Source organism: Mauremys reevesii, linkage group 5, assembly GCF_016161935.1.
Source record: "Mauremys reevesii isolate NIE-2019 linkage group 5, ASM1616193v1, whole genome shotgun sequence".
Lineage (NCBI taxonomy): Eukaryota > Metazoa > Chordata > Testudines > Geoemydidae > Mauremys > Mauremys reevesii.
The window spans coordinates 61322772-61348226 of NC_052627.1; the positions used below are offsets into that span (position 1 = coordinate 61322772).

The 25455-nt window shown below is 39.5% G+C and overlaps 1 protein-coding gene across 7 annotated transcripts in view; it reads left to right on the forward strand.

Annotated features, from left to right (window-relative positions):
• The window catches only part of GUCY1A1 (guanylate cyclase 1 soluble subunit alpha 1), a 139374-nt gene that overhangs the window by 108115 nt on the left and 5804 nt on the right, over window positions 1–25455 (forward strand). For 5 of the 7 annotated variants that reach the window (XM_039539154.1, XM_039539152.1, XM_039539149.1 and 2 more), the window contains exons 2-7: window positions 12009–12425; window positions 17353–17414; window positions 19536–19594; window positions 21213–21922; window positions 23602–24087; window positions 24655–24798. In XM_039539154.1, coding sequence (XP_039395088.1) covers window positions 12171–12425; window positions 17353–17414; window positions 19536–19594; window positions 21213–21922; window positions 23602–24087; window positions 24655–24798 — 1716 coding nt within the window. In that variant the 5' untranslated portion in view covers window positions 12009–12170. Of the gene's footprint in view, window positions 1–11422; window positions 11558–12008; window positions 12426–17352; window positions 17415–19535; window positions 19595–21212; window positions 21923–23601; window positions 24088–24654; window positions 24799–25455 lie in introns of all 7 variants that reach the window. The other 2 variants (XM_039539151.1, XM_039539155.1) reach the window with 2 other exon arrangements.

The following is a 25455-nucleotide window of genomic DNA, read 5'->3' on the forward strand; positions in this document are numbered from 1 at the left end:
GGCTAGGCCTTGCACTCTCTGAAGTTTTTTAGTTGTTTTTTTTTTTTTGCTTCAGCACTTCAGCCCTTCTCTGAGGTTTTTTCTTTTTTCTTTTTTTTTTGCTTCTGCACTACTCGGAGGTTTTTTTTTTGTTTCGCTTTGGGACTTTCGATCTTGGGGCAGCAAAAAACTCTGGGACTAGTGGTGGCAAAATCACGAATCCGCCACTGCCTCCCCGCCCATATGACAAATCATCTTCCCTCATTAGGAAAGTTCCTACTCTTAAATAGCCTCCCATGCAGCCTACCTCTTAACTTATCAGCTCTCAAGGATCTCAGAAGATTTGGTTCAGTTGCTACTATCATGTCTACCACAACCACTTGCAAAAGTGCCAGAATGTCAAAAGTCATGGATGTGTTTTCTTTCAAATAGAAGAAAACATGCAAATCTCAGAATCTATTTCCATGACAACTGTGGCAAAACTCCTAGGATCTGATCCAACTACTGTTGGATCCTGAAAAACTGTTGTTGACTTCAATGGGAGTTGGCTTGGGCATTTAACTGCCTTTCATGTTTACTCATAGTTATTAGTGATTTTTCTGTGTGAAAGACACAGTAGTGCTACAGGTGGGAAACACTGAGTCAGAAAAATCTGTGGTTAGAATTTGTTTATAAAACACTGTTTGTCTCAAAAGGGCTTAGTTTTTGAACAAATACGTGGGATCTATAGATTTCAGGGAAACGTTTGGTAAACAATTGCTTTTTAAACTTTCTGTTCATTATAATTTAAAACAGTGAACATAACAGTAGGTACCTGGAAATATTTAGCCATTTAGTGTCTTAATACAATTGATGTTTTACACTGCCACGTAGCTAAAACAATGGCAATTACTGTACTTGTGCAAGTTTGTGTCTTAATATGGCAAACACATGTTTAACTTCACTGATATGAAAAAGAGTGGTTTTGTTTGTTTCAAGGGCTGTAGAATTTTGGAACCTCTTAATGGCTTGTTTTTAAATTCATCCACTGTTATAAAAAAGGAACAACAAATCTGTTCGATCATGAATATCAAACAAAAATAATAGTTATAGCCACTGTCAGAAGAAGGCTATTAATTTTCATATTATAATAAATTATTCATGGTATGACTGCAAATCAAGGGTGTGATTTTGCAGACATGCACACAACTAACTTTATTCATGAGAGCAGTCCCATTGAAGTCATGGGACTACTCGGGTGAGTAAAGTTACTTGTGTGTGTATAAGCTTGTGGGATCAGGCTGTAAGTATGCAATTGGAGCGGAGGGAGCCAACAAGCTTGACTGTCACGGTTTTCTTTACAATAACTTCATGTTTTCGGACTTGCAATCTCTTTCTTATTTGTTGATTCTAACTTAAATTGTTTGAACTGTGGAAAAAATTCTGTTCTCAGTCATATCCGTATAACTCCCATTGATTACCTTGGGAGTTGTACCTGAGGACAGGATTTTGCACTATAAGATCAAGAAAAGATTGTGTTAAGGGACTATTCATAGATTTATTTCTTTGACTCCCCATTATTATTCATTACAGTTATTCAGTTAAAAGCTTTATTGCTTTTTGACAGATTGCAAATCCAGAGAATAAGAGGAAAATATTATATATAAGTCTATGTATTTCACTTAGAAGTATGAAAATACAATTTCCTTACCATTTTGGATATTTTCCATTAGACAAAAAAAAATTTTATTCTGTTTTCATTGCTGTAGCTTCTCTGATTTGTTTACTTACTTATTTGTGCACCCGGGTCATTTACCATGTCATTAGTGATGTTATCACAGCCCAGGAAGCAAGACTTCTCAGTAAAAAGTGAGCTGAAATGCCTCGTCAAATACATGAATCTGTTTAAGGTCCAAAATCGTTAAGGGGCTATCCTGTCCCTGCAGCTGCAAGCTCAGTGAACAGCCAAATGGTGAAATTTCACAGTGTAAGAGGGCTCAGGGTTCCATTCTACACATAGCTTGGCTCTGTGGTAGCTGACGGCACTGAGGAATGGGGATTGGACAAGGGTAGGCAAGAGGATTTGCCACCATGAGGTGCTGTAGAGCCTGCTCCAGATATTGGACTGCAATAACTTCACTGGAGTGGTTCCACAGCCATTTTGCCCTGGGAGAGAGAGGGTTCTTCCCATGCCACCGTCCCAGTATGGCAGTCTAACTACTTGGGCCAAGCTCTAGGAAAAGGATTTGCCCCTAAGAAAATACATGTGTAAATCTAAAATGACAAGTCTATTTTATACCAAACATTTGACAATCAGTCCTTCCTTTTAGCTACATGCTAAGAGCTGGGTGTGGAATTCTGGGCTTATGCTGTGCTTTTAATTACATCTAGGGATGGGTGTGTGTTGTAATGTTTAGAGCTAGAGTTTGGACCACCTCCACCCTCCCTAAAAGTTTAACAGTGTTGGATCCAGGGGTTTGTTTCAGACCATTTTAGAGAGATGTGTCACTTATAAAATCAGAACTGACACCAATCACCCCCAAAGTTCAGTGGTGTTTTGAAACTTGGATTTGGGTTGGGTCCATCTCTGGGAATACTGACTGTTAAATCATGATATTCATTTTTTTCTCTTATATTAATAGTTATAACTATTCACGCCGCAGAAATGTAAGTCACATGTTAGGTACTAAGCCTTTCACTTTATCTTTAAAATGTACACATCTGTGATCTTTAAAGTCTACTCATGTATTTTATGGAGCCCTCATTTCCCATTGATTGCAATGGAGCCATTGAGGACTAAGGTGCTACTCAGCATGAGGAACAGTGGAAGAATTTGATTTAGGAAACTCCCTATCCCCAAAGCCTCCCTCCACCTCCAATGTTTTTTCTTCCCCTTATGGTCTGTCTCTTGGCTGGACAGCTGGCTAATTTTGCAGTAGCAGAATTATTATTATTGGTCCTGTTTTCTCTGACATAACACATTTTTAAAAAGAATAAAATATTAAGAATTAGGAGGAACTATCACACTAGACTGAGAGAAGGTCTTTCTTGTGGCTCAGGGTCAGATATCAAGCAGGGGAGTAACTGGGGTGATGTTTAGTATTTAATTTGGATTTCATAATATCCTTTCATCCTTTCAGGAAGTCATTAAGACTTTTAAAGTAATGGTGATCCCATGAATGTTAAATTTCACTAATGATGTTTTGAAATATTAGTCTGTAATCACTGCAATATTTCAATAATTATTATGACTGCTTAGTACTGTGGCACACCAACCTCTTAAGCTATTCAGTAGCACCAGATGTACCATGCCTTGGAGGCAAGCCTTGAAAGTGCTCCAGCTGTTAGATCCTCTAGTCGCCAGCCCTGGTGGATCTCAATAACTACTCAGACGTGACTAAAATGAAGGGATATTTTATTAGGCAAGAAATGCCAAGGGATATTTTACTAGGACTTGCAAGGTTACAAATACCTTGCAGACCAATAGAAGATTTGGGAGGCTTGGGCTTAGTGCCTGAGATGCCGTCTCCAGTCCAGTGCTCTGCTAACAGCAGGTAGCAAACTTGCAGGTTTCCTGGATAAAATCAGTCCATCAGTCTCATTGGGGGCCCCTTTACATTGTTCACAGCTACTATGGCAGCATTTTCTGCACAGCTTCTAATAAGGGAATCTCCAACAACAATGGCAGCTACGTTATATACCTCCCATCCCCTCCCCGCACATACTCCGTGGCTGAATGTAATTGTACTGTACAAGGTCAGTAAGCCCTTCTTACGTATCCAACACCTGGTCACAAAACACTGACCACTTCACAGACCAATCCCCAGTGTCTAAGGCACTTTGTCTGCAATAGTCTTTTTCAGGAGCCTGTCCATTTAAGAGCCTGAGCTAGCCACCAGGCCCCCTCCTTGCTCAGTCATCTGGCTACAGGTCCCATACCTAGTCTCTGTTGTTACGCTGCAAATTCTGCAGAACCCTGAATCTGGTAGCAGAGTCTGCCCATCACAGTCTGCTCTGCACTTGGTTCTGCAGCTTCTGCTGCGGTCTGTTCCCTGCTTTTCATGTGGCTCCTCAGCAACTTCTTTCCTGTAGTCAGCATCTTTATTTTGCTCTTGGCTCATCATGCAGCAAGTTTCTTCCTCGAGAGAGAGGTTATTTCTTGGGTCAGAGTCTTTTATAGAGTTTCTGTCCCTTCCCATATTTGTCAAGACAGGAGGCCTGCATCCCTGTGTCCATTCTGGAGGGTCACAGGGCAGCAAGGAGGGAGATAGCAGTTTTCTGCTTAGCAGATTCATCATATTTGTTTACATTTAATAAAACAATACAGTCCCAGTCCTTGTGCAGTACAGTGCCAGTATGGACGCTGGCCAGAATCTAGCCCTCTGTGTATTCACTTGTATTGAGTACTACACATGGTATAGAAGAGATATTATGCTTTTTAAAGGCTATATTCTGCCCTTCATCTATGAATCATCATTATGTTATATATACACATTAAATGCCTGTATGCCAAACTCTTCTTGATGCTAATGAGAGTTCTGTGCAAGGAATGAGGACACTCAAGGATAGATTCTCAACTCTGTCCAAGTTCTGCACAAGCAAATTTAATTGTTTCATTTCCTAGCTTTTGAGTGCTTAACTGTGCAATCTTTTAATATTGTTTTCTTTTGTATGTTATAGACATATAAAAATAGGGTTATATAGTGTTGCCAGTGTTAAATTAGATATCCATTTTATAGTGTGAGTATGAAGAAGTATCTGGGCCAGATTCTTAGCTGATATAAACTTGTGTAGCTCCTTTGGGATCTGATGTTTATGAAGTATATTTTATTGGCCTATTTTTAATTTTTTTATTGTTTTTCATGATTTCTAGGTACTAATGCAATTGCCTCCAGGCAGGTTGGCTGATGTGTTTGCTCTGCTAAAATTAGGACCAGATTATCAGCAGGAGGCAAGGTGTGGTGTCATCGAACACCTCAGTGGGAGAGTTAATCTCATACTGAAAAGATGCAAAAAGGTTTCACAAACATGTCATTGAGGAGATGGGCAGGTTTGAGATCACATGAGTCACACTCTTCCCCAAGGTCTGCAGTACCTAATACAGCAACTGGCAGCTGTCCACCTGAAACCAACTGGTTTTACTAACACTGAGAATCCTGTATGCAGATGTGAATATGCAAAGCCCACAGGTAAGTTGAGAACATGGAGACCTGGGAGATGGATCGGAAATAGGAGGAAGCGTGGGCTATAATGGCAGAGAGAACGAAGGATCAGGGAAAAACTGGGAGGCAAGATCAAATCAATATCTTAGATGCCTATATACAAATGCAAGAAGTATGGGTAATAGGCAGGAAGAACTTGAAGTGAAAATAAATAAATACAACTATGACATTTTTGGCATCACCGAAACTTGGTGGAATAATACACATGATTGGAATGTTGGTATAGATGGGTACAGCTTGCTCAGGAAGGATAGACAAGGGAAAAAGGGAGGAGGTGTTGCCTTATATATTAATAATGTACACACTTGGATGAGGTGGAGTTGGACATAGGAGATGGAAATAGTGAGAGTCTCTGGGTTAGGCTAAAAGGGGTAAAAAACAAGGGTGATGTCATGCTAGGAGTCTACCTACAGGCCACCTACCTAGGTGGAAGAGGTGGATGAGGCTTTTTTTAAACAACTAACAAAATCATCCAAAGCCCAAGATTTGGTGGTGATGGGGGACATCAACTATCCAGATATATGTTGGGAAAATAACACAGCAGGGCACAGATTATCCAGTAAGTTCTTGGACTGCATTGCAGACAACTTTTTATTTCAGAAGGTTGAAAAAACTACTGGGAGAAAGCTGTTCTAGATTTGATTTTAACAAATTGGGAGGAACTCGTTGAGAATTTGGAAGTGGAAGGCAGCCTGGGTGAAAGTGATCATGAAATCATAAAGTTCACAATTCTAAGGAAGAGTAGAAGGGAGTACAGCAAAATAGAGACAATAGATTTCAGGAAGGTTGATTTTGGTGAGCTCAGAGAGCTGATAGGTAAGGTCGCATGGAATCAAGACTGAAGGGAAAAACAACTGAGGAGTGTTGGCAGTTTTTCAAAGGGACACTATTAGGGGCCCAAAAGCAAGCTATTCCGCTGGGTAGGAAAGATAGAAAATGTGGCAAAAGACCAGCTTGGCTTAACCACGAGATCTTGCATGATCTAAAAAATAAAAAAGAATCATATAAAAATGGAAACTAGGACAAATTACGAAGGATGAATATAGGCAAACAACACAGGAATGCAGGGGCAAGATTAGAAAGGCAAAGGCACAAAATGAGCTCAAACTAGCTACAGGAATAAAGGGAAACAAGAAGACTTTTTATCAATAGATTAGAAGCAAGAGGAAGACCAAGGACAGGGTAGGCCCACTGCTCAGTGAAGAGGGAGAAACAGTAACAGGAAACTTGGAAATGGCAGAGATGCTCAATGACTTATTTGTTTCGGTCTTCACCAAGAACGCTGAAGGAATGCCTAACATAGTGAATGCTAATAGGAAGGGGGTAGGTTTGGAAGATAAAATAAAAAAAGAACCAGTTAAAAATCACTTAGAAAACTTAGATACCCGCAAGTCACCAGGGCCTAATGAAATGCATCCGAGAATACTCAAGGAGCTAATAGAGGAGGTATCTGAGCCTCTAGCTATTATCTTTGGAAAATCATGGGAGACAGGAGCGATTCCATAAGACTGGAAAAGGGCAAATATAGTGCCCATCTATAAAAAAGGAAATAAAAACAACCCAGGGAACTACAGACCAGTTAGTTTAACTTCTGTGCCAGGGAAGATAATGGAACAAGTAATTAAGGAAATCATCTGCAAACACTTGGAAGGTGGTAAGGTGATAGGGAATAGCCAGCATTTGTAAAGAACAAATCATGTCAAACCTATCTGATAGATTTCTTTGATAGGATAACGAGTCTTGTGGATAAGGGAGAAGCGGTGGATGTGGTCAACAATGTGATGCTGTTGCAAAAAAAGCAAACATGATTCTGGGATGCATTAACAGGTGTGTTGTGAGCAAGACATGATAAGTCATTCTTCCGCTCTACTCTGTGCTGGTTAGGCCTCAACTGGAATATTGTGTCCAGTTCTGGGCACCGCATTTCAAAAAAGATGTGGAGAAATTGGAGAGGGTCCAAAAAAGAGCAACAAGAATGATTAAAGGTCTAGAGAACATGACCTATGAAGGAAGGCTGAAAGAACTGGGCTTGTTTAGTTTGGAAAAGAGAAGCCTGAAAGGTGACTGATAGCAGTTTTCAGGTATCTAAAAGGATGTCATAAGGAGGAAGGAGAAAACTCTAAGGCTAGAACAAGAAGCAATAGGCTTAAACTGCAGGAAGGGAGTGTAACGATGTGGTTCTGGTGGGACCCAGCTGAGAGTGCCAATTCAGGACAAATTGCTTAAAACAGGGCAGTTACAGCCCAAGGATGGGGTTTTTCCACCTCTAAGGCAAACCAAACCAGCCAGACAAAGGAGACTTTGGTCTCACCCCACTGGCTAACCACAAGTCACACAAGCAATCCCCTTAGACACTCCAGTTTCCCAGTGTCACCACCAGTGCCACTCATCATGGGGATGAATGGTTATGAAAACCAACACCCCCGTAAAAGAAAAAAGGTTCGCTCAATCCCAAAGAACCAAGCCCCAGACCCAGGTCAACATACAGATCAGATCTTCCCCACAAATCATGCTGTTGCCACTCTTTTAGAATCTAAAATCGAAAGGTTTATTCATAAAAGGAAAAAGATATAGATGAGAGCTAGAATTGGTTAAATGGAATCAAGTACATACAGTAATGGCAAAGTTCTTGGTTCAGGCTTGTAACAGTGATGAAATAAACTGCAGGTTTAAATCAAGTCTCTGGTGTACATACACAGCTGGGATGGGTCATTCAGTCCTTTGTTCAGAGCTTCTGTTTATAGCAAAGTCCCTCCAGAGGTAAGAAGCAGGATTGAAGACAAGATGGAGATGAGGCATCAGCCTTTTATAGTCTTTTCCAGGTGTAAGAACACCTCTTTACTGTGGAAAATTATAGCAAAATGGAGTCTGGAATCATATAGGCAAGTTCCTGCATACTTTGCTGAGTTATAAGGTGTATCTGCCTTCTCTCAATGGGTCAGTTGTATAGCTGATGGTCCTTAATGGGCCATCAAGCAGGCTAGGCAGAGCTAACACCAACTTGTCTGGGATGTCACCCAGAAGCAGAGCATAAGTTTGAAGTATGGACAGTACAGAGCCAATATTCTTAACTTCAATTACAAAAATGATACATGCATACAGACAGCATAATCATAACCAGCAACCTATAACCTGGTCTTAGACACCTCATTTGACCCCCTTTATACAAGATTTGGTGCCACTACAGGACTTTGGTTGCAACCATGTTCTATATGGTCCCAGATTATGTCAATAACATCACAGGGAGTTTTAGGTTGGACATTAGGAAAAAGTTCCTAACTATCAGGGTGGTTAAACACTGGAATAAACTGCCTAGGGAGGTTGCAGAATCTCCATCTCTGGAGATATTTAAGAGTAGGTTAGATAAATGGCTATCAGGGTGGTCTAGACAGTATTTGGTCCTGCCATGAGGGCAGAGGACTGGACTCGATGACCTCTCGAGGTCCCTTCCAGCCCTACAGTGTATGAATCTATGAATATATCCTCCAATTGTTGAGCTGCTGTGCACTCCAAAGCAGCCACCACACCAAAACAAATGAATGTTTCCCTGGCATGTGAAGTCTGCATCTGTTTCATAAGGTAACTTACCAACAAAGCAGATGAAGAAAGACAATTAACCTTTTTATACATATGTGATTTAATGAGATTAAATGAGACTAAACAAATACTTTAAAGTTCTTAAAAGATTAACATGTTTTTTTCTTGTGGGTTTGGGGGATCTTCTCTGTGTGTATTTTAACAGAAGCCTTGTTAAGATGCTTGGGACTAGACAAAGTAGTCTCACTTAATTTCAAATCACTGAGGATAAGAGATGATATAAATCCCCATACTTCACTGTATGTCTGTACTCTACATAAGTATAAAATAAATCTTTTAGGTTTATAAACTAATTTGCTTATGATTTTTGTCCTATTTCCATGAAATAAAATTATTAAACAGTGCTTGTTAAATGCTAGTTAACAAGTAGTCATGCATCTGCTCTTCATGGAAATTTTAATATTAGCCTGTTTTTGAAAGGTATGATCCATTGCACTGTACTTAAAATTATTGTCATGGACATTTATTACTAGAGTAAAGAATTCACAGGTAAATAATATAGGTGAGCATAGAGGAAGGCACTTCACCTGTTATACAGGCAAGTATATATGGAAGTATACTGAAAAGTATTAAAAACAAAAGATTTTGAGCAATGCAGTAAATATCCTGTATAATTCATCAGCATTTTTTTCTGATGGCATGGTATAATTTTGGACAGAGTCAAATAATCAACACATTTACTGTTCATTGTTTGATCCTGGGAGCTGTGATTTTTTTTTTATTTTAAACTTCCTTTCAAAGGTAAATCTCATGACAATTAATATGAGACAGAGGGAGAACATGAATTAACACTAGAAGTTGTCCTGGGGTAGACTCTGTGAGAGCATGATTTGGGCAGCAAGGACAGGGCTAGAAACTTTCCAAGTTTCCTCATATCTCTTTAAATTATAATTTGTTGTCAGTGGGTGTGTTCAAGTGTTATGAGCAACCATCAATCTTCAAACAAGTATTGGGACTGTCTGATTCAGGCTGTGATGTATTCCATGTCTCATATTTCTCATACTTTTTTAAGGCCCATTATAACTAATGATATTTCCCCAGTAAACAGTAGCATGATAATGCATTGTCTTGCTACTGTCGATATGTTTCTGTACACGAGTCTGACAAGACACTGTAGAATTATGTTTCCTACTTTGTTTTCATTAAAGGTTTGATTCTGTGTAAGGCCATGTAAAGGTCATGGTTTGGCCCTACTTTGTTAGGCTAATTCAGTGCATTGTGGTTTTGAATGGAGATATCATGTACCAAAGGGCCATCCAGTTTCTTTTTGTAAAAAAAATAATGTACTTAGTGATAGTAATAACAAATAGTTGTTAGGAAAACCTTTGTTAGGAGTAAGCTTCAGCCTTTTCTTAAACTGTGTTGAAATTTAAATATTAGTACAGTAATAATATTTTTATTAATATTATTGGAATCATCAAGGCCCTAATTCTTCTCACTTGAAAATTTATGCGGGTTTTGACATAGACTTCAATTGTAAGACGATCAAGCTTGTGTTTCGAATAACTAGACTTACTGGAGTCATAGGTTCAAATGCTACCAGGGTTAATGCAACCCTTCATTCTTCAAAAGCTGAGAATTTGAAATTTTCGTACAGTTCATTTCTAATCAGAGGCAGTGTGTGTAAATGAAGAATTTCATTCATCGGGAGCCATTTTCCAATGATCACTGTATTTCAATGCTACATTGTTTTACAAAAGATCTTTTCAAAAAGAAACTTTTTTCTTAAATCCTAGTGTATTTGGTACAGTGTTTATACAAAGTGCTTCAGTAATTATATTAAACTGAATCAGCATTGTTCTTAAAAAGTAAGGTCCCGATTCAGCAAAGCACTGAAGCATTTGCTTAAGGATAATCAAAGACCTAAAGAACATTTTTAACAATGTAGCATATACATTATTATCACGCTGGAAGGATTCGATTTTTATGGATAAATGTTGGTAAATGTTGATTTCACCATACATATAGAATCTGATGAAAAAATGTTTCCATTGATGATAATCAGAGTTTACAGATAGGCAAAGAAAGAAGAATGCTGCTTGAGAACTTTTTAGAGTCAAAATCCTGTGATTTAGACTTTTGAATTAGGTTTATTATAAATGGACTAAAACGCATAGTAAAAACTGGCAAATTTGTTGATTTCTGGATATTTACTTTCTATATTTTGACATGTGATGTTGAAAATTTGTGTTTTAATGGTTTATAAAGCTTTAACTTTTTGAATTTTGTCTATCGCATTCCATAATTGTCCCTGCCCCCAGTCTGGAGGTTAAATCAAGACATCGCAATTTAGGAGGTAACAGGTGTGGCATATACTTGTTACAAAGAGGATATAGTTGACTGATAAACAGGAGTTGGAAGTAGCTTTAAGGAAGCTGGGAAAAGGAGGGTTGGAGCTTCTAAAATCTGGTTCCATGGGAGACAAATCCACCCTTTTCCCACCCCCCTTTAATCCTCAGATGAGGGGTGGATGGTGGGGTCCCAGCAACAGGCTTGGACCAGAATGGAAATAGGGAGAACTGATGGCAGCCCACCCAAATCATTAAGGAAAGAAAGATGACCAGCAATGTACAATTTATTGCTGTGTATTCCCAGATGTGTTAAGTGAATAGAGTTGCAACCTAATTAAACCACATCTATTGCAGCTTGCCTTTCTACCTGCATGGCCAGGACAACAGCCCTGAGCTGAGGGGCTGGATCTTGACATCCATGGTCTTACATTCCAGAAGTGCAAGTAGATCCAACTCAGTCATACTTGCACCGACTATGAATGTGATACTGTGAGTATCAAGAGCACTGAGGCTTAAATTCCCACGTTAGTAAAAACAAATCCCATTGTTTCACTTCAGGTAGGTTTTTTTTAACAGGAATGAAATATGTTTTCTGACTGTTGTCAGCGTGTCTTCGTTTGTTTTTTTCAACAGAGATCTAATCCTTCAACATGATCACAGTTACAGTTCAGATAAAATACGTTTCTGCATTAGCTACCAGGGCCCCAATCCAACATGCACATAACTTTAAGTACATGAGTAGTTGAAGTCAATGAGATTATTCATGTGCTTAAAGTTAGGCATGTGCTTAAGTTCTTTCTTGGGTCAGAGCCTCCAGGTTATGGTAAGGCTGACCTTACCATAACTTGACATTTCCATAGCCATAAGGCAAACTAAATTAGTGTACACTATCATTCTTTCATGTTTTGATTCTCTTTTTTTCTTTCCTCTTGTTTTGTAGGGTTATAAAGCTACATCTGTTCCTGCAGTGATTTATAACGACAAATCTTCCACAGCAATTGCCTTCATCTACTGTTCTGGCTTCTACTGTCAGTCAGCAGAAGAGAATTAAACACAAAGCAAAGTACTCTTAATCTCAATAGACAGAGAGACTTTGTACAGTATGTTCTGTACCAAACTGAAAGACTTGAAGATCACTGGGGAATGTCCTTTCTCCTTACTGACCCAAAGTCGTATATCTGATGAACATGAGGAGGAATGTGCAGAAGTGCCAAATAGTTCTAGAGCAGCTTTGCCCATCTGCAAAGAAGTCAGTGAAAAAGACACTCATGGGACCCTTCCACAAAGGAAAACCAGTAGAAGCAGAGTGTATCTGCACACGTTAGCTGAAAGCATCTGTAAACTGCTCTTTCCTGAGGTATATGATTACAGTGTACTGATAATGATATTTTATTAGAGCATTAGGGATAAACATTCAAAGAATGCATTTTAAATAAGCATTAAAGTATATGTAAGTCTTTGAATCAAGTTCAAGCTCCTTGTTCTTCCTTCAAGGCCTTGCCCTTGCCTACATCTCTGCTCTCATTTCTTCATTCTCCCACTACTGCTGGATATAATTGTGCCAAAATCCATCTGGAATCATTGTGCCTCTTTCGCTTCATCCCTTCTTCCATGCTGCCCAGTACTCTTCAAAGGCCTCCCTTCTCCGTTTACATTAATCATCCTCCATCACTTCATTTAAATCACTCCTTAAAAATAAATTTCTTCTGCAAATCCTTACACATAATCCACTACAGATAGGTAAATCCTTTTAATAAAAATGCAAAATAGCTATTGCCATAATGCTTCTATACTGAAGGCCCTTCTGGCATATTGCTTGTTTAAACTGTATTGTTTGTGTTTGATTTAGGGCCCAAACCTGTAATGCTTTCTCATACAAGTAGTCCTTCTGAAGTCAACAGGATGCCTATGTGCAGTATTGAAGCCAGGGCCTACTCGCCTCATTAAGGGTTACCACACCTAGCTTCCAACTGCTTGAAGCATTTCCTACTGAATTGCACTGAACAGAATGTCTGCGCTAAATTAATAATACAAATAACAGTGACATGCAGAAATAGTAAAGACATATTTTCACCGGTGCAACTTAAGGCCTAGTGCAAAAGGAAATAGAGGATTCACGTGCCCTGCTCAAACTAGCTGAGCAGTTAGGTGCCACATTCTGCATGCACAATATCGGTTTCAAAAAGTATTGATAGTAGTTGTTTTAAATACTAAAAATAAACAATTAAACATTGCCCAAATAGTGAGGTCCATGCATAGGCAAACTCCACTGATTTCAACAGTAGTGAGAACTGGATTAAGTCCTGAGGGTTTGACTCAATGAAAGGAGCTAAGTGAACCTGCACCAAACAGATTTTAGAAGCATCTGCTTGACCTGCAAGGGTATATGTACTCTGCAGATGGGAGGGAGACTGCCAGTCCATATAGACAGGCTTGTGCTAGCTTGCATAGGTGTTGCAGCATAGGTGTCAGCTTGTGCTAGTCACCCAAGATTGGACCCAGGGTGTTGGGTGAGTGTGGACTCAAGTGGCTATCCTGAGCCACCATCCATGCCACAGCATCCACACTTCTATTTTTAGCATGCTAGCTCGAGGAGAGCTAGAGCAATCTGTCTACTCAGGCTGGGAGATGCACTGCCAGCTGCAGCATAAACATAGTCCAATTGTCTGGCTTAGACTGAGTTCCATGATAGGTGTGATGTCATGTGTATAGTGCATGCTGGGACCTTCTAGTGGATGAGAAGTTGGTGATCAGTGGTCAAGTTGGTTGTCATGAATTCTTAATGGGGGGAAATAAGTTTTCAACTGTTGATGTGCTGAGTGTCTATGTTAGCTTGGCTGGTGACATTCAGCACACATTTCTGCAGGCGATGGAATGTTGTTCATTCTATTTGCATGTCTGTTTTCACCATACTTCCATTTCTTATACTCAGCCTATCAATTTTTAATAGACTCTCTTTTTTTACCTTCTGCTTGGTGCAGTGACATGAAAGACAGCCATCACTTAAAACAGTCAGTTGTAAATTCAGAGGAAATTAAATTCTGTAGGCAAATGTATTGGCCACAGTGCCTTCTTGCAGTGGTCCCACCACACTCATTTGTTAAAATACTGTCTGTGACCCAAGCATATTTTGTTTGGCTAATTTTATTTTTAATTTGTTGCTGCTAATTCTCTCTCTCTCTCTCTCTCTCTCTCTCTCTCTCTCTCTCTCTCTCTCTCTTATTTGCTATTTGGAGAATGATGTAAGTGTACACAGCTCTTCCATATAGAAAAACCATAGTCCAGATCCTCATCAGGTATAAAACGATGCAACTCCATTGATGCTGTGACCATGTGCACCAGCAAAGAACCTAGCCCAAGGTCACTACAACATGAATTAGCAGTCATTGAAATCAGTGGAGCTCTGTGCAGTCACAGCAGTCTGTTTTCATCCTATCAGCTGCAGGATCAGGGCCTATTTTCCCAATCATCCCCCTTTCAAGATGGATTTAAGTTTGTTTAAAAGCTTATTTCTTACTAGATTACCTTGTGCTGCCTTGCCTAACAGTGATTTATGTCACCCTTTTTTCAATTTGAAAACTTCAAAGCATATTGCCAGATTGTGTCCCTGATCAGAGCGGGTCGCTTCCATTGACATCAGTGAGACTTATGCGTAGGAATCAAGGGCACAATATGGCCTCAAATAACTTTTCATTAGGCTCAAAATACAAGAGAATGCATGTGGGTTTTTTGTTTCCTTGCTGGTTTGGATTTTTTTTTTTTTTTTGGAATGATAAGAGTACAATACTTGGAGTTGAGTGAGGAGTTGGATGGCCCTCCACAATCTGTTCCTGTTGATATGTTCGTGTGAATTACATCTTGATTAAATGAGGTAGAACAGTTGTTCACTTTTGGGTTTATTTGAAAACCAAACTATTTGCCTTTCTTATGATATTTGTTTTTCTGGCAGAGTATCCTTCCTTCCTGGCCTGTCTTCTGGAAGCATACAAAGTAGAAATTACAGTGGAACTGATACATTTCTATTGGGGGTAGACAGGCCAGACCAAAGAGAGTCTGCATACAGGGACCCTGAAATGAGAGTATAGCATGCTCCCTGGTGGTTTTCTGTGCTGGACCATGGAGGTGTGGGTTTTGAGTGGTGCTGGGGCATGGTCAATAGATCCAGTCACAGGGCAGATTCACTAGTCCAGAGCCGTATATAAGGTGGGTGCAGAGAGCTGTGGCCAGAGGCTGGAGTAGGAACTGCAGAGTGGATGTGCAAGTGTGAGCTGGAGTGGGGGTTGGATTATATTCTCCAGGTACCCTAGTCGGCCATTCTCACCAAGGCTTTTCACCTGGCTCTTTAAGTAACCAGAATTTCACCCTTAGGATGCCTTTTTTAGATGGACAAAGTCACGCTGGGGTTATGGGAATTCCTATATTCAAAACTATTCTCTTTTCTCATGTATTTTATCATCACAAAAATGGGTGTAGTGGTTACTTGAGGCACTGGTTGGTGCTTATTTTGGAAACTATATTTTATGACTTTTCATCTTGACCCCTTCAACATTACTTCCTAAAATTGCCAGGAAAAAAATTACAGCACTTAATGCCCGTAGAAATGTTATTGCTTAAGAGAAGCATTATCTGTTGTCCTTCAATGTGGGATGTATAACAAATATAATTAGTTTTTTAGGAGAAAGTTAACTGCAATATGAAAACATTGCATTAGTAGGAGCATTGTCAGCAGATCAAGGGAAATGATTTTTCCCCTCTATTCGACACTGGTGAGGCCACGTCTGGAGTATTGCGTCCAGTTTCCCCCCCTCCCGCTCCCCCCGGCCCCCCACAAAGGATGTGGACAAATTGGAGAGAGTCCAGCGGAGGGCAACAAAAATGATTAGGAGGCTGGGGCACATGACTTGAGGAGAGGAGAGGACTATGAGGAGAGGCTGAGGGAACAGGGCTTATTTAGTCAGCGGAAGAGAAGAGTGAGCAGGGATTTGATAGCAGCCTTCAGTTACCTGAAAGTGGGTTCCAAAGAGGATGGAGCTCGGCTGTTCTCAGTGGTGGCAGATGACAGAACAAGGAGCAATGGTCTCAAGTTGCAGTGTGGGAGGTCTAGGTTGGATATTAGGAAACACTATTTCACTAGGAGGGTGATGAAGCACTGGAATGGGTTACCTAGGGAGGTGGTGGAATCTCCATCCTTAGAGGTTTTTAAGGCCCAGATTGACAAAGCCCTGGCTGGGATGATTTAGTTGGGGATTGGTCCTGCTTTGAGCAGGGGGTTGTACTAGGTGACCCCCTGAGGTCCTTTCCAACCCTGATATTCTATGATTCTATAATTATTTTTCTTATTCTTACAGACACATGTCTTATGGCAGTTTTGCTCTATTGTGTTTAGTCTTTTTCATTTTTAATTTATGGCAATAGAAAGTAGAGCTGATTATGTCAAAAGCTACATTTTAGAAACGGTGTTTTCCTTATCAGGATCTAGCAACATGGAAGTAAAGCCACATCGCCATATTTAGAATACAACACCAGAGTGGCACATTGACACAGAACTTGATTAGACTGTTACTGGAACTCAAGATACCAACATAAACTAATCTCTAAAAATTGATATTTTATGGTTTTCTAATGACTTTCACTCTTTGAAAGGGAATATTAATTCTTAAAAAGCAAATAAAGTCTTTTTATAATAATATAACTCTCTTTATTACATTTTTGTTGGATTCCTCTGAGACCTTTTCCACTCAGCTTATCCAGAACACTTCATCCAGTTTTCTGGGATCCAGAAAATTCAGTTCAACTCCAGATTTTGTCACGAGGTGCCTTTGTTTGGCATACAGCAACACTACGCTCAGTTGATCCAACTCAAACCTGGGGGTGGATGCAGAGTAAATCAAAGCTCCAAAGTTATATAGAAACTCTCTCCCTTTACATACATTTACACATCTCACTGCATTTACTATACCTTACATCACGTATTTTTGGATTGGCTTGATTACTTTGAAAGAAAAATTCCCAGTGTAGCATGCTCTGTCCCTGAATTGTACATGCTCGACCTATTCCTTACCTCATGTCTACATTCCTAGTGAATGGTTCTCTGAGTGTTCTCCCTCTTGTCTTAGTTGACTCAGACATTCTATGGTTTTCAACCTAATGGTCTGTTCATCTCCCATTCTGTCTTCCAAGAAATGAAACCTCCAGCCAAATGTTAATTGCTCATGTCAGGCCAGGACTCAGCTACAATTTTAAGCAACTGACATTTTAATAAACTTATCTCTTTTCATTTCCAGTTTGAAAGGTTACATCTTGCACTTCAGAGAACATTAGCAAAGAACAAAATAAAAGAAAACAGGTACGTTTAATGTGTTTGTGAAAATAACACTTGGTAAAGGAGAGCGGAAAGGAATGGTTAGTGAAGGTGACTGGGAATCAGGATTCCTGAGATCTGTTTTCACTTCCACCACTGATTTGATATGTGGCCTTGTTCATGTCACTTAATTTCTCTGTGCAACAGTTTATTTAAAAATACTTACAGAGGTGTTGTCTGACTTAAATAACTAACTGGCTAATTCCGGGATTGGCAACCTTTGGCACGCGGCCCGTCAGGGAAATCCGCTGGTGGGCCAAGATGGTTTGTTTACCTGCAGCGTCCTCAGGTTTGGCTGATCGCAGCTCCCACTGGCCGTGGTTTGCCATTCCAGGCCAATGGGGGCTGCGGAAAGTGGCGTGGGCCAAGGGATGTGCTGGCCACCCTTCCTGCAGCCCCCGTTGGCCTGAAACGGTGAACTGCGGCCAGTGGGAGCTACGATCGGCCAAACCTGCAGATGCTGCAGATAAACAAACCGTCCTGGCCCGCCAGCGGATTTCTCTGATGGGCTGTGTGCCAAAGGTTGCCGATCCCTAGGCTAATTCAACAACATTGGTGCAGGGACCACCCCTTGGGTAGGTAGCCAGGAGTGTTTATAGGAGTCCAACTAACAGTGGCGGCAGCAGGTATGTGCACTGTAGATGTTTAATTGCAGTGTAGATGTTTGGGTTCTGGCTGGAGGCAGAGGGTACCAGAATCTGGGCTCTAGCATGAGCCTAAATGCCTATACTGCAATTAAACAGCCTCTAGCCCAAGTCAGCTGACATGAGTCAGCTGCAGGTGTTTAACTGCAGTGTAGACATACCCTCAGTCAAAGTCAATGGGAGCTAACTGTGCTCAGCATCTCTAAAAGATGAGGCCCCTCAAGGTATCTCAAATTGGGCATTCAAAAAATAATGCCTCCTGAATTAGTGGATATTTTTGAAAATGTTGGCCTAAGTGTTTATTGTTTGTATCTGCAGGAGAAAAACAATACTAAATTAGGGGGACACGTTTCTACTAAAAACAACAATATAGACTATACAATTCCTATGTGGCACCATTCAGGAAGCAGCAATTAACATATACTATCCGATTAGTTAATTTTGGATTAGTCAGTATCTGTAAAGTACTTTTAAAATGTAAAATATTATTATAAATTAGGCCCACTGTAAAATATTATTAGGCCCACTGTAAAATATTATTATATTTTACATTTTAAAAGTACTTTACAGATACTGACTAATCCAAAATTAACTAATCGGATAGTATATGTTAATTGCTGCTTCCTGAATGGTTCATCAATGGAGATTATTTTTTTTTGTGATCTTTAATTTTATATTCCTTTTAGAATGTTAGTCTGAAAGAGAAAAAAAATAAGCTATTGAAAATCCGGATGATAATGAAGAATGTAGACACTTACAGTACTATGGTGATATGTATTTTTCCAGGTATTTCAGATTCAGAATGTAGGGAACAGTATATGTACAATGTCTTCAAGATGTATTGATTAAATCAAGGTAAGGATAATCCTTAGTTTAGCTCAAAATTTGTCAGTGAATTCTGGTTACCTCGAGAGAATTCAGTGGGCCTAATTTTTGTCTTGTGCAAATCTGGAGCAACTCCACTGAACTAATTAATTTTGAGATCGGTGGGATTACCCCTGATATTTATCAGTAAAACAGAAATATTTTCTGACATGCATTTTTAATGTAAATTAAGTCAGAGAAATGCATAATTTCAATAAATGCCTGATTATAGAATACAAGTACAGGTAAGTAGGAAATATCACCATAAGCCCAAATGCTGAAGTCAATGAGAATTTCAATCAGTTAAGGTCCATAGCATTTGATCTATATTTCTTACCATTTAATTCAAGATCACACCACTTAAAACATTAATGTATCACAAGTTTACAGGATGATGTAATATTGTACCAAGGCCCATTTCTGACTAAATGAAAGTTTGCATATTTATCAACAGAGCCAATCTGTACACAGCATGCATGGGGAAGATATTTTATTTTACTTCCCTAGTCTTTTTTTCATTGCAATGTGATCTTCATTAAGTTTTATTGTTGAGTTTGCAGATAATTTTTTTAAACGTACATTTTTATGGTCTTTGCAGGAAATATGGGGAGAGAGAAGATTTTGAAAAAATAGTCACTGATCATGCAAATGCAGCAGGTAATATGATACCATTAAATAATATTAAGTAATCACCAATCTTGGCTGACACATCTGGGATTGAACTAGGGGCTAAATGCTAAAAGAGCTAAAAGCATGAGTTGTACAACTTGAGATAAAGAGCCAAAGCTCTTTATGTAGGGCTGTAACAGACTCATATCAGAGTGGAACATGTTACACATACTCACCAGTGGGTTACAGATATGGCTGGTCAAGCATTTTCAATTGAAATTGAAATCCAGATTTGTTTGAACCTGTACTACCCTCTAAATAACTAGCAGCCTGAGGAAAACAGATCAAGTTTGATCTAAAACATGAAACTCATAAGAACAGCTATATTGGGTCAGACTAATGGTCCTTCTAGCTCAGTATCCTGTCTTTAGACCAGGGGTAGGCAACCTATGGCATGCATGCTGATTTTCAATGGCACTCATACTGCCCAGGTTCTGGCCACTGGTCCAGGGGGCTCTGCATTTTAATTTAATTTTTAATGAAGCTTCTTAAACATTTAAAAAACCTTATTTACTTTACATACAACAATAGTTTAGTTATATATTAGACTTATAGAAACAGACCTTCTAAAAACATTAAAATGTATTACTGGCATGCAAAACTTTAAATTAGAGTGAATAAATGAAGGCTCAGCACACCACTTCTGAAAGGTCGCTGACCCCTGCTTTAGACTGTGGCCAGTGCCAGATGCTTCAGAGGGAATAAACAGAACAGGGTAATTTAACTCCTGTTATCCAGTCCCAGCTTCTAGCCGTCACAGGTTTAGGGACACTCAGAACATTGGGTTGCTTCTCTGGCCATCTTGACTAATAGCCATTGATGGACCTATCCACCATGAATTTATCTAATTCTTTTTTTAACCCAGTTATACTTTTGGCCTTCACAACATCCTTTGGCAATGAGTTCCACAGATTGGCTATGGGTTGTGTGAAGAAGTACTTCTGTATATTTGCCAGCCCATTCATTTCATTGGGTGACCCCTGGTTCTTGTGTTATGTTAAAGGGTAAATAACACTCCCATATTCACTTTCTCCATACCATTCATGATTTTATAGACCTCTGTCATATCCCCTTTAGTCATCTCTTTTCTAACATGAACAGTCCCTGTCTTATTTTTAGCTGTTCTGTATATAGGACTAGCTTACTGACCTAGAGGTAAGTGCTGTGCCAAAGTATGCTTTAATTCCTGAAGCCAAGAGTGCTCCCACCAAGAGTGGCTCTTTCTGCATCTCTGGAGGGAAGGTGGAGTCTTGTGTCCTTCAATAGCAAGACCTACTAACTGATTAGGAATGGCACTGGCAAAGTTTTGAGGAGCCCAATTCAGCATTCCTGGGCAGAATATGTTTAGCTGAGACAAATCTTGTATTTGGTAAGGGAGATTATATAAGGAGAAAACAAGAGGTTAGGGTGCAAGTTCTACCCAGACTCTGTGTTTCCCAGTCAGTGGATATTATGACTTAATTAAGTTACTTCTAACCCAGAGTCTCTTTTGAAGGCTGTGCTGGGATGGGGAAGTGTAATGCTAGACGGGTATGAGTTAGTGCTGGGGCGAAAAAAAGGATTGAAACTCAAAGTGATTGACTGAAATGTGGGTCTACCTTTGTAGGTGTTCCAGTTGAAACTGTAAAGGAATATCTTGGTGAAGAGCTATTCAAAATATGTTATGAAGAGGATGAACACATCTTAGGAGTTGTTGGAGGAACCCTTAAGGACTTCTTGAACAGTTTCAATACCCTTCTGAAGCAGAGTGGCCATTGCCAAGAAGCAGACAAAAAGAGAAAACTTGAGGAAGCATCCATATTATGCCTGGAAAAAGATCAAGACTTCTTAAATGTGTACTGTTTCTTTCCTAAGAAAATAACTAGTCTCATTCTGCCTGGCATTATTAAGGCAGCAGCTCATATTTTGTATGAAACCGAAGTGGAAGTGATGCTGATGCCCCCCTGCTTTCGTAATGACTGCACGGAGTTTATTAACCAGCCATATTTGTTGTACTCTGTACTAGTCAAAAGCACAAGACCTTCCTTATCTCCATGTAAACCACAGTCCTCTCTTGTGATTTCCGCCTCTCTGTTCTGTAAGACTTTCCCATTTCATTTCATGTTTGACAAGGATATGGCTGTTCTACAAGTTGGCAATGGGATAAGGAGACTTTTGAACAGGAGAGAATTTTTAGCAAATCCTAACTTTGAGGAATATTTTGAAATTCTTACCCCTAGAATAAACTGCACATTTAGTGGGATCATGACAATGCTCAATATGCAGTTTACCGTACGAGTGAAGAGTTGGGACAATGCTGTTAAGAAATCATCTAGGGTAAGAACTGATGCATAAGCATTATTTCTGTGAAGCATTTATTTGCTTTGCTTTTCTTTATTGGAGGCAGGGTTATAAATCAATAGCCACTATAAAGAAGGCACAGTCTGTAATCTTAGATTTTCTGCCTCCCAATAGCTAATACTACAAAATAATGATTATAATAACAATATTTTCGAAACTTGAGTATCTCCAGGAAACAGGAGACTAGACTTTCACCTCTAGTCAGATGCAGAAGGTTGTGTAACAAAATGTAGGCCAAATTTTGAAGCTTTTACTCACTCAAAACTCTTTGACTTCCCTAGGAATTTAATCTGAATAAGGACTGCAAGATTTGGCCCTATATTTGTTTGTTAAGAAAATGTAACAGTTGATTGTTGAGATGAAAAGTAAAGCCAAGGAAGCACTGTCCCTTTGGAGACAGTTGCATTCGCTTAGTGACAGAGCGGCTGCAGAACAGAGGCAGAGGAAGTAGCAGTGAAAGCTTTACCACAGTGCCCTGCTAGTCTGCCTTATCCCTGATCTGGAGAGGGCGAGAGGATAGTTCACTCTCCAGGTTCATTCAGCCTTTGATACCTTTTGCTGACAGTGTCATCATGGATGCCAAATAGTGATATATTTATTTATTTAGTGCTGTGAACACTGCGTCACTGGCAAACAGGCTGAGATACTGTAGCTCAGACAGCAGCTTTTGGCCTGTGCTCAGTTCAAACTTATGACTTATATGTGATGGGCTCCAAACCCCATTAATGAGTAGCTGAGCCATTCAGCCCCACCATCTCAAGAACCCTATGTATTAAAGGTTTTAGTCAACTTTTACCTTAAAGTGGGGGAAATGACAATGCTGCTTTAGTGACTTTATCTAAGGTTTGTTTCTCTTACCAGTGGCTCAAATACAGTAATAGGCAGTATCTCAAAGACTCAAAGAGATGACAGATTCCAAAAGTGTGTGTATTCGTTTGTGCCTGCAAAAGATACATTTGCCTTTGCAGGTATATACACATGCAAATGTCCATTTGCAAACAGCATAGGGTGTCTGGTCTTTGAAAATTTGCCCTATAAAAGCAATGTTATTGAAAGCTATGCAATACCTTCACATACTATATGATTAGGTATGAAAGGAAACAAAAGAAAATAGTTAATGCAAAACGTTTTGCTTTCTTTAGTGGATAATTAAAACATGATGCTCATGTTACTTATGCCTATTCGTTTTTAAATTGTGCTAGTTTGTAAAGTTCCTCTATTGAAATAGAAGCGGATTCCCTCCCCTCTTCCTTCAGACACACAGACAAACATTAATAAGTTGGTGAATGAAACAGATAATGTAATTGTTACCTCAAAATCTATAGGTTTCTGATCAACAAATGCGCACCAAAAATGCACAAAATTATGCTCTTGGCTGTTGGTTTCTCCCCAGTATACACCAACACTTACTGATGCCATATCAGAAATAGGCATTTATCAGTAAGTACTGCTTTACCCTGGCTCCTACGAGGCCAACAGTAGTTCTGATAATTGACAGCACCATATGTTTCCCTTTAATTATTTATTTAAAAAATACAAGGCTATAGGACCAAACTGTTCCTTGCGTGATACAGCCTAACTGTCTGTCCTGATTCTTCCCCTTCCTGAAATATTGCCATAGCTGTGGATGACTCTTCTTTCTTTTATTGTTTCAGGTAATGGATCTTAAAGGCCAAATGATCTATATTTTTGAATCCAGTGCCATCTTGTTCTTGGGATCTCCCTGTGTGGACAGATTAGAAGATTTTACAGGACGTGGATTATACCTTTCTGATATTCCAATTCATAATGCACTGAGGGATGTTGTTTTGATAGGAGAACAAGCCAGAGCTCAAGATGGACTAAAGAAGAGATTAGGAAAGCTTAAAGCTACTCTTGAGATGGCCCACCAAGCTCTGGAAGAGGAGAAGAAGAAGACAGTAGATCTTTTGTGCTCAATTTTTCCTGGTGAGGTTGCTCAGCAGCTGTGGCAGGGACAAGTTGTGCAAGCCAAGAAATTTAATAATGTCACAATGCTTTTCTCTGACATTGTAGGATTCACTGCCATCTGTGCCCAGTGCTCACCTATGCAGGTTATCACCATGCTTAATGAGCTCTATACTCGCTTTGATTACCAGTGCGGAGAGCTAGATGTCTACAAGGTAGAGAATTTATTGCATTTCTGTGGCAATCTTGGGGGTCGGAGGAGGAGGGGGGAAGGAAGGAAAGGGAGACTAAGCTGGTATAGAGAATAATAGGATTTGAAAAATTATTTTGACACAGACCTTAACTATAATAGTTTGACAGGTCACAAAATGAAACAGAGATTGTCTACAAAGTCAGCTGATTGTGCAACCATGCGGGAAATTTGCTGAAAGTTAGAGGCCTTAGGTTAAAATTCTGCTCTCAGGTACACTGGTGTGAATCTGGGGTAAGCATTTGATCAAAGCAGGTGCCAGAGTCCCACAGCATGGGGAAAGTATTTTAGCATAATAAAAGCAATTGCCATCACCAGTGCAAGGCAGTCTTTGCAACTGCTCTTTGCAGGACTTGTCCAATTATCTTTTAGGACTCAGTCTTTCCTCAGATAAAACTTCAATTGAATCCAGTGGCAGTTTTGTCTGAGTAAGAACTGCAGGGTATGGCCTATTGAGAGCATTTAAAACCATGCCATATGTTTTCTTCATCTCAGACTGCATAGACAGTAAGAGACAAATGTATATGTTTAGGTGGAGACCATTGGAGATGCTTATTGCGTGGCTGGAGGTTTACACAAAGAAAGCGAGACACACGCTGTTCAAATAGCATTGATGGCACTGAAGATGATGGAGCTGTCAGATGAGGTGATGTCTCCCCATGGAGAGCCTATCAAGGTCAGGCAAATATATTAGAAACATATTAATGGATAGATTTTTTTGCTGGGGTGGAAATGTTTATTATTTTGTCATCAATGAAATTACACCTACGTAATGTTTAATAACTTGTAACAAACAGGGAGAGTGTGGGAATGGTCTGACAAGAGGACCAGAGTTTTAATTCTTTTAGAGATTAGGGTTCTGTAAGGAAGGGAAAGATTAAACCAAAGCTCTAAAAATCCATTAGGAGGACTGAAATTCTCTGAAATTATTCTCAGAACATTACTGTACTGTTGTTCAATGTTTCCATAGCAATAAAGTTGCCATGGATGGGCAATATTCTGCTATGGTACTTTAATTAGGAGACCAAGCCTCTCTCTCTCAAATGAAATCCTTGAGAAAATTGCATTTGGAAGGATCTGTTTTGAGGCAGTGGGTGAATATGAATCACCAAAAGGACAACAATAATCCTTATTGCAAGAGTGTATAAAACATGACAGTTTTTTCCATCCCAGTTTTGTGTTAAACCATTAATATCAACTTGGGCAAAACTTCAGTCAGCTATGGTGGGGTTACAATACAGTAAGGCCCCAGTTTAACAAAGCATGTACTTAATTTTAGGCATGGGTTTACATCTCATTAAAAAAATGGGACTAGTATGAACGAATTTACTCC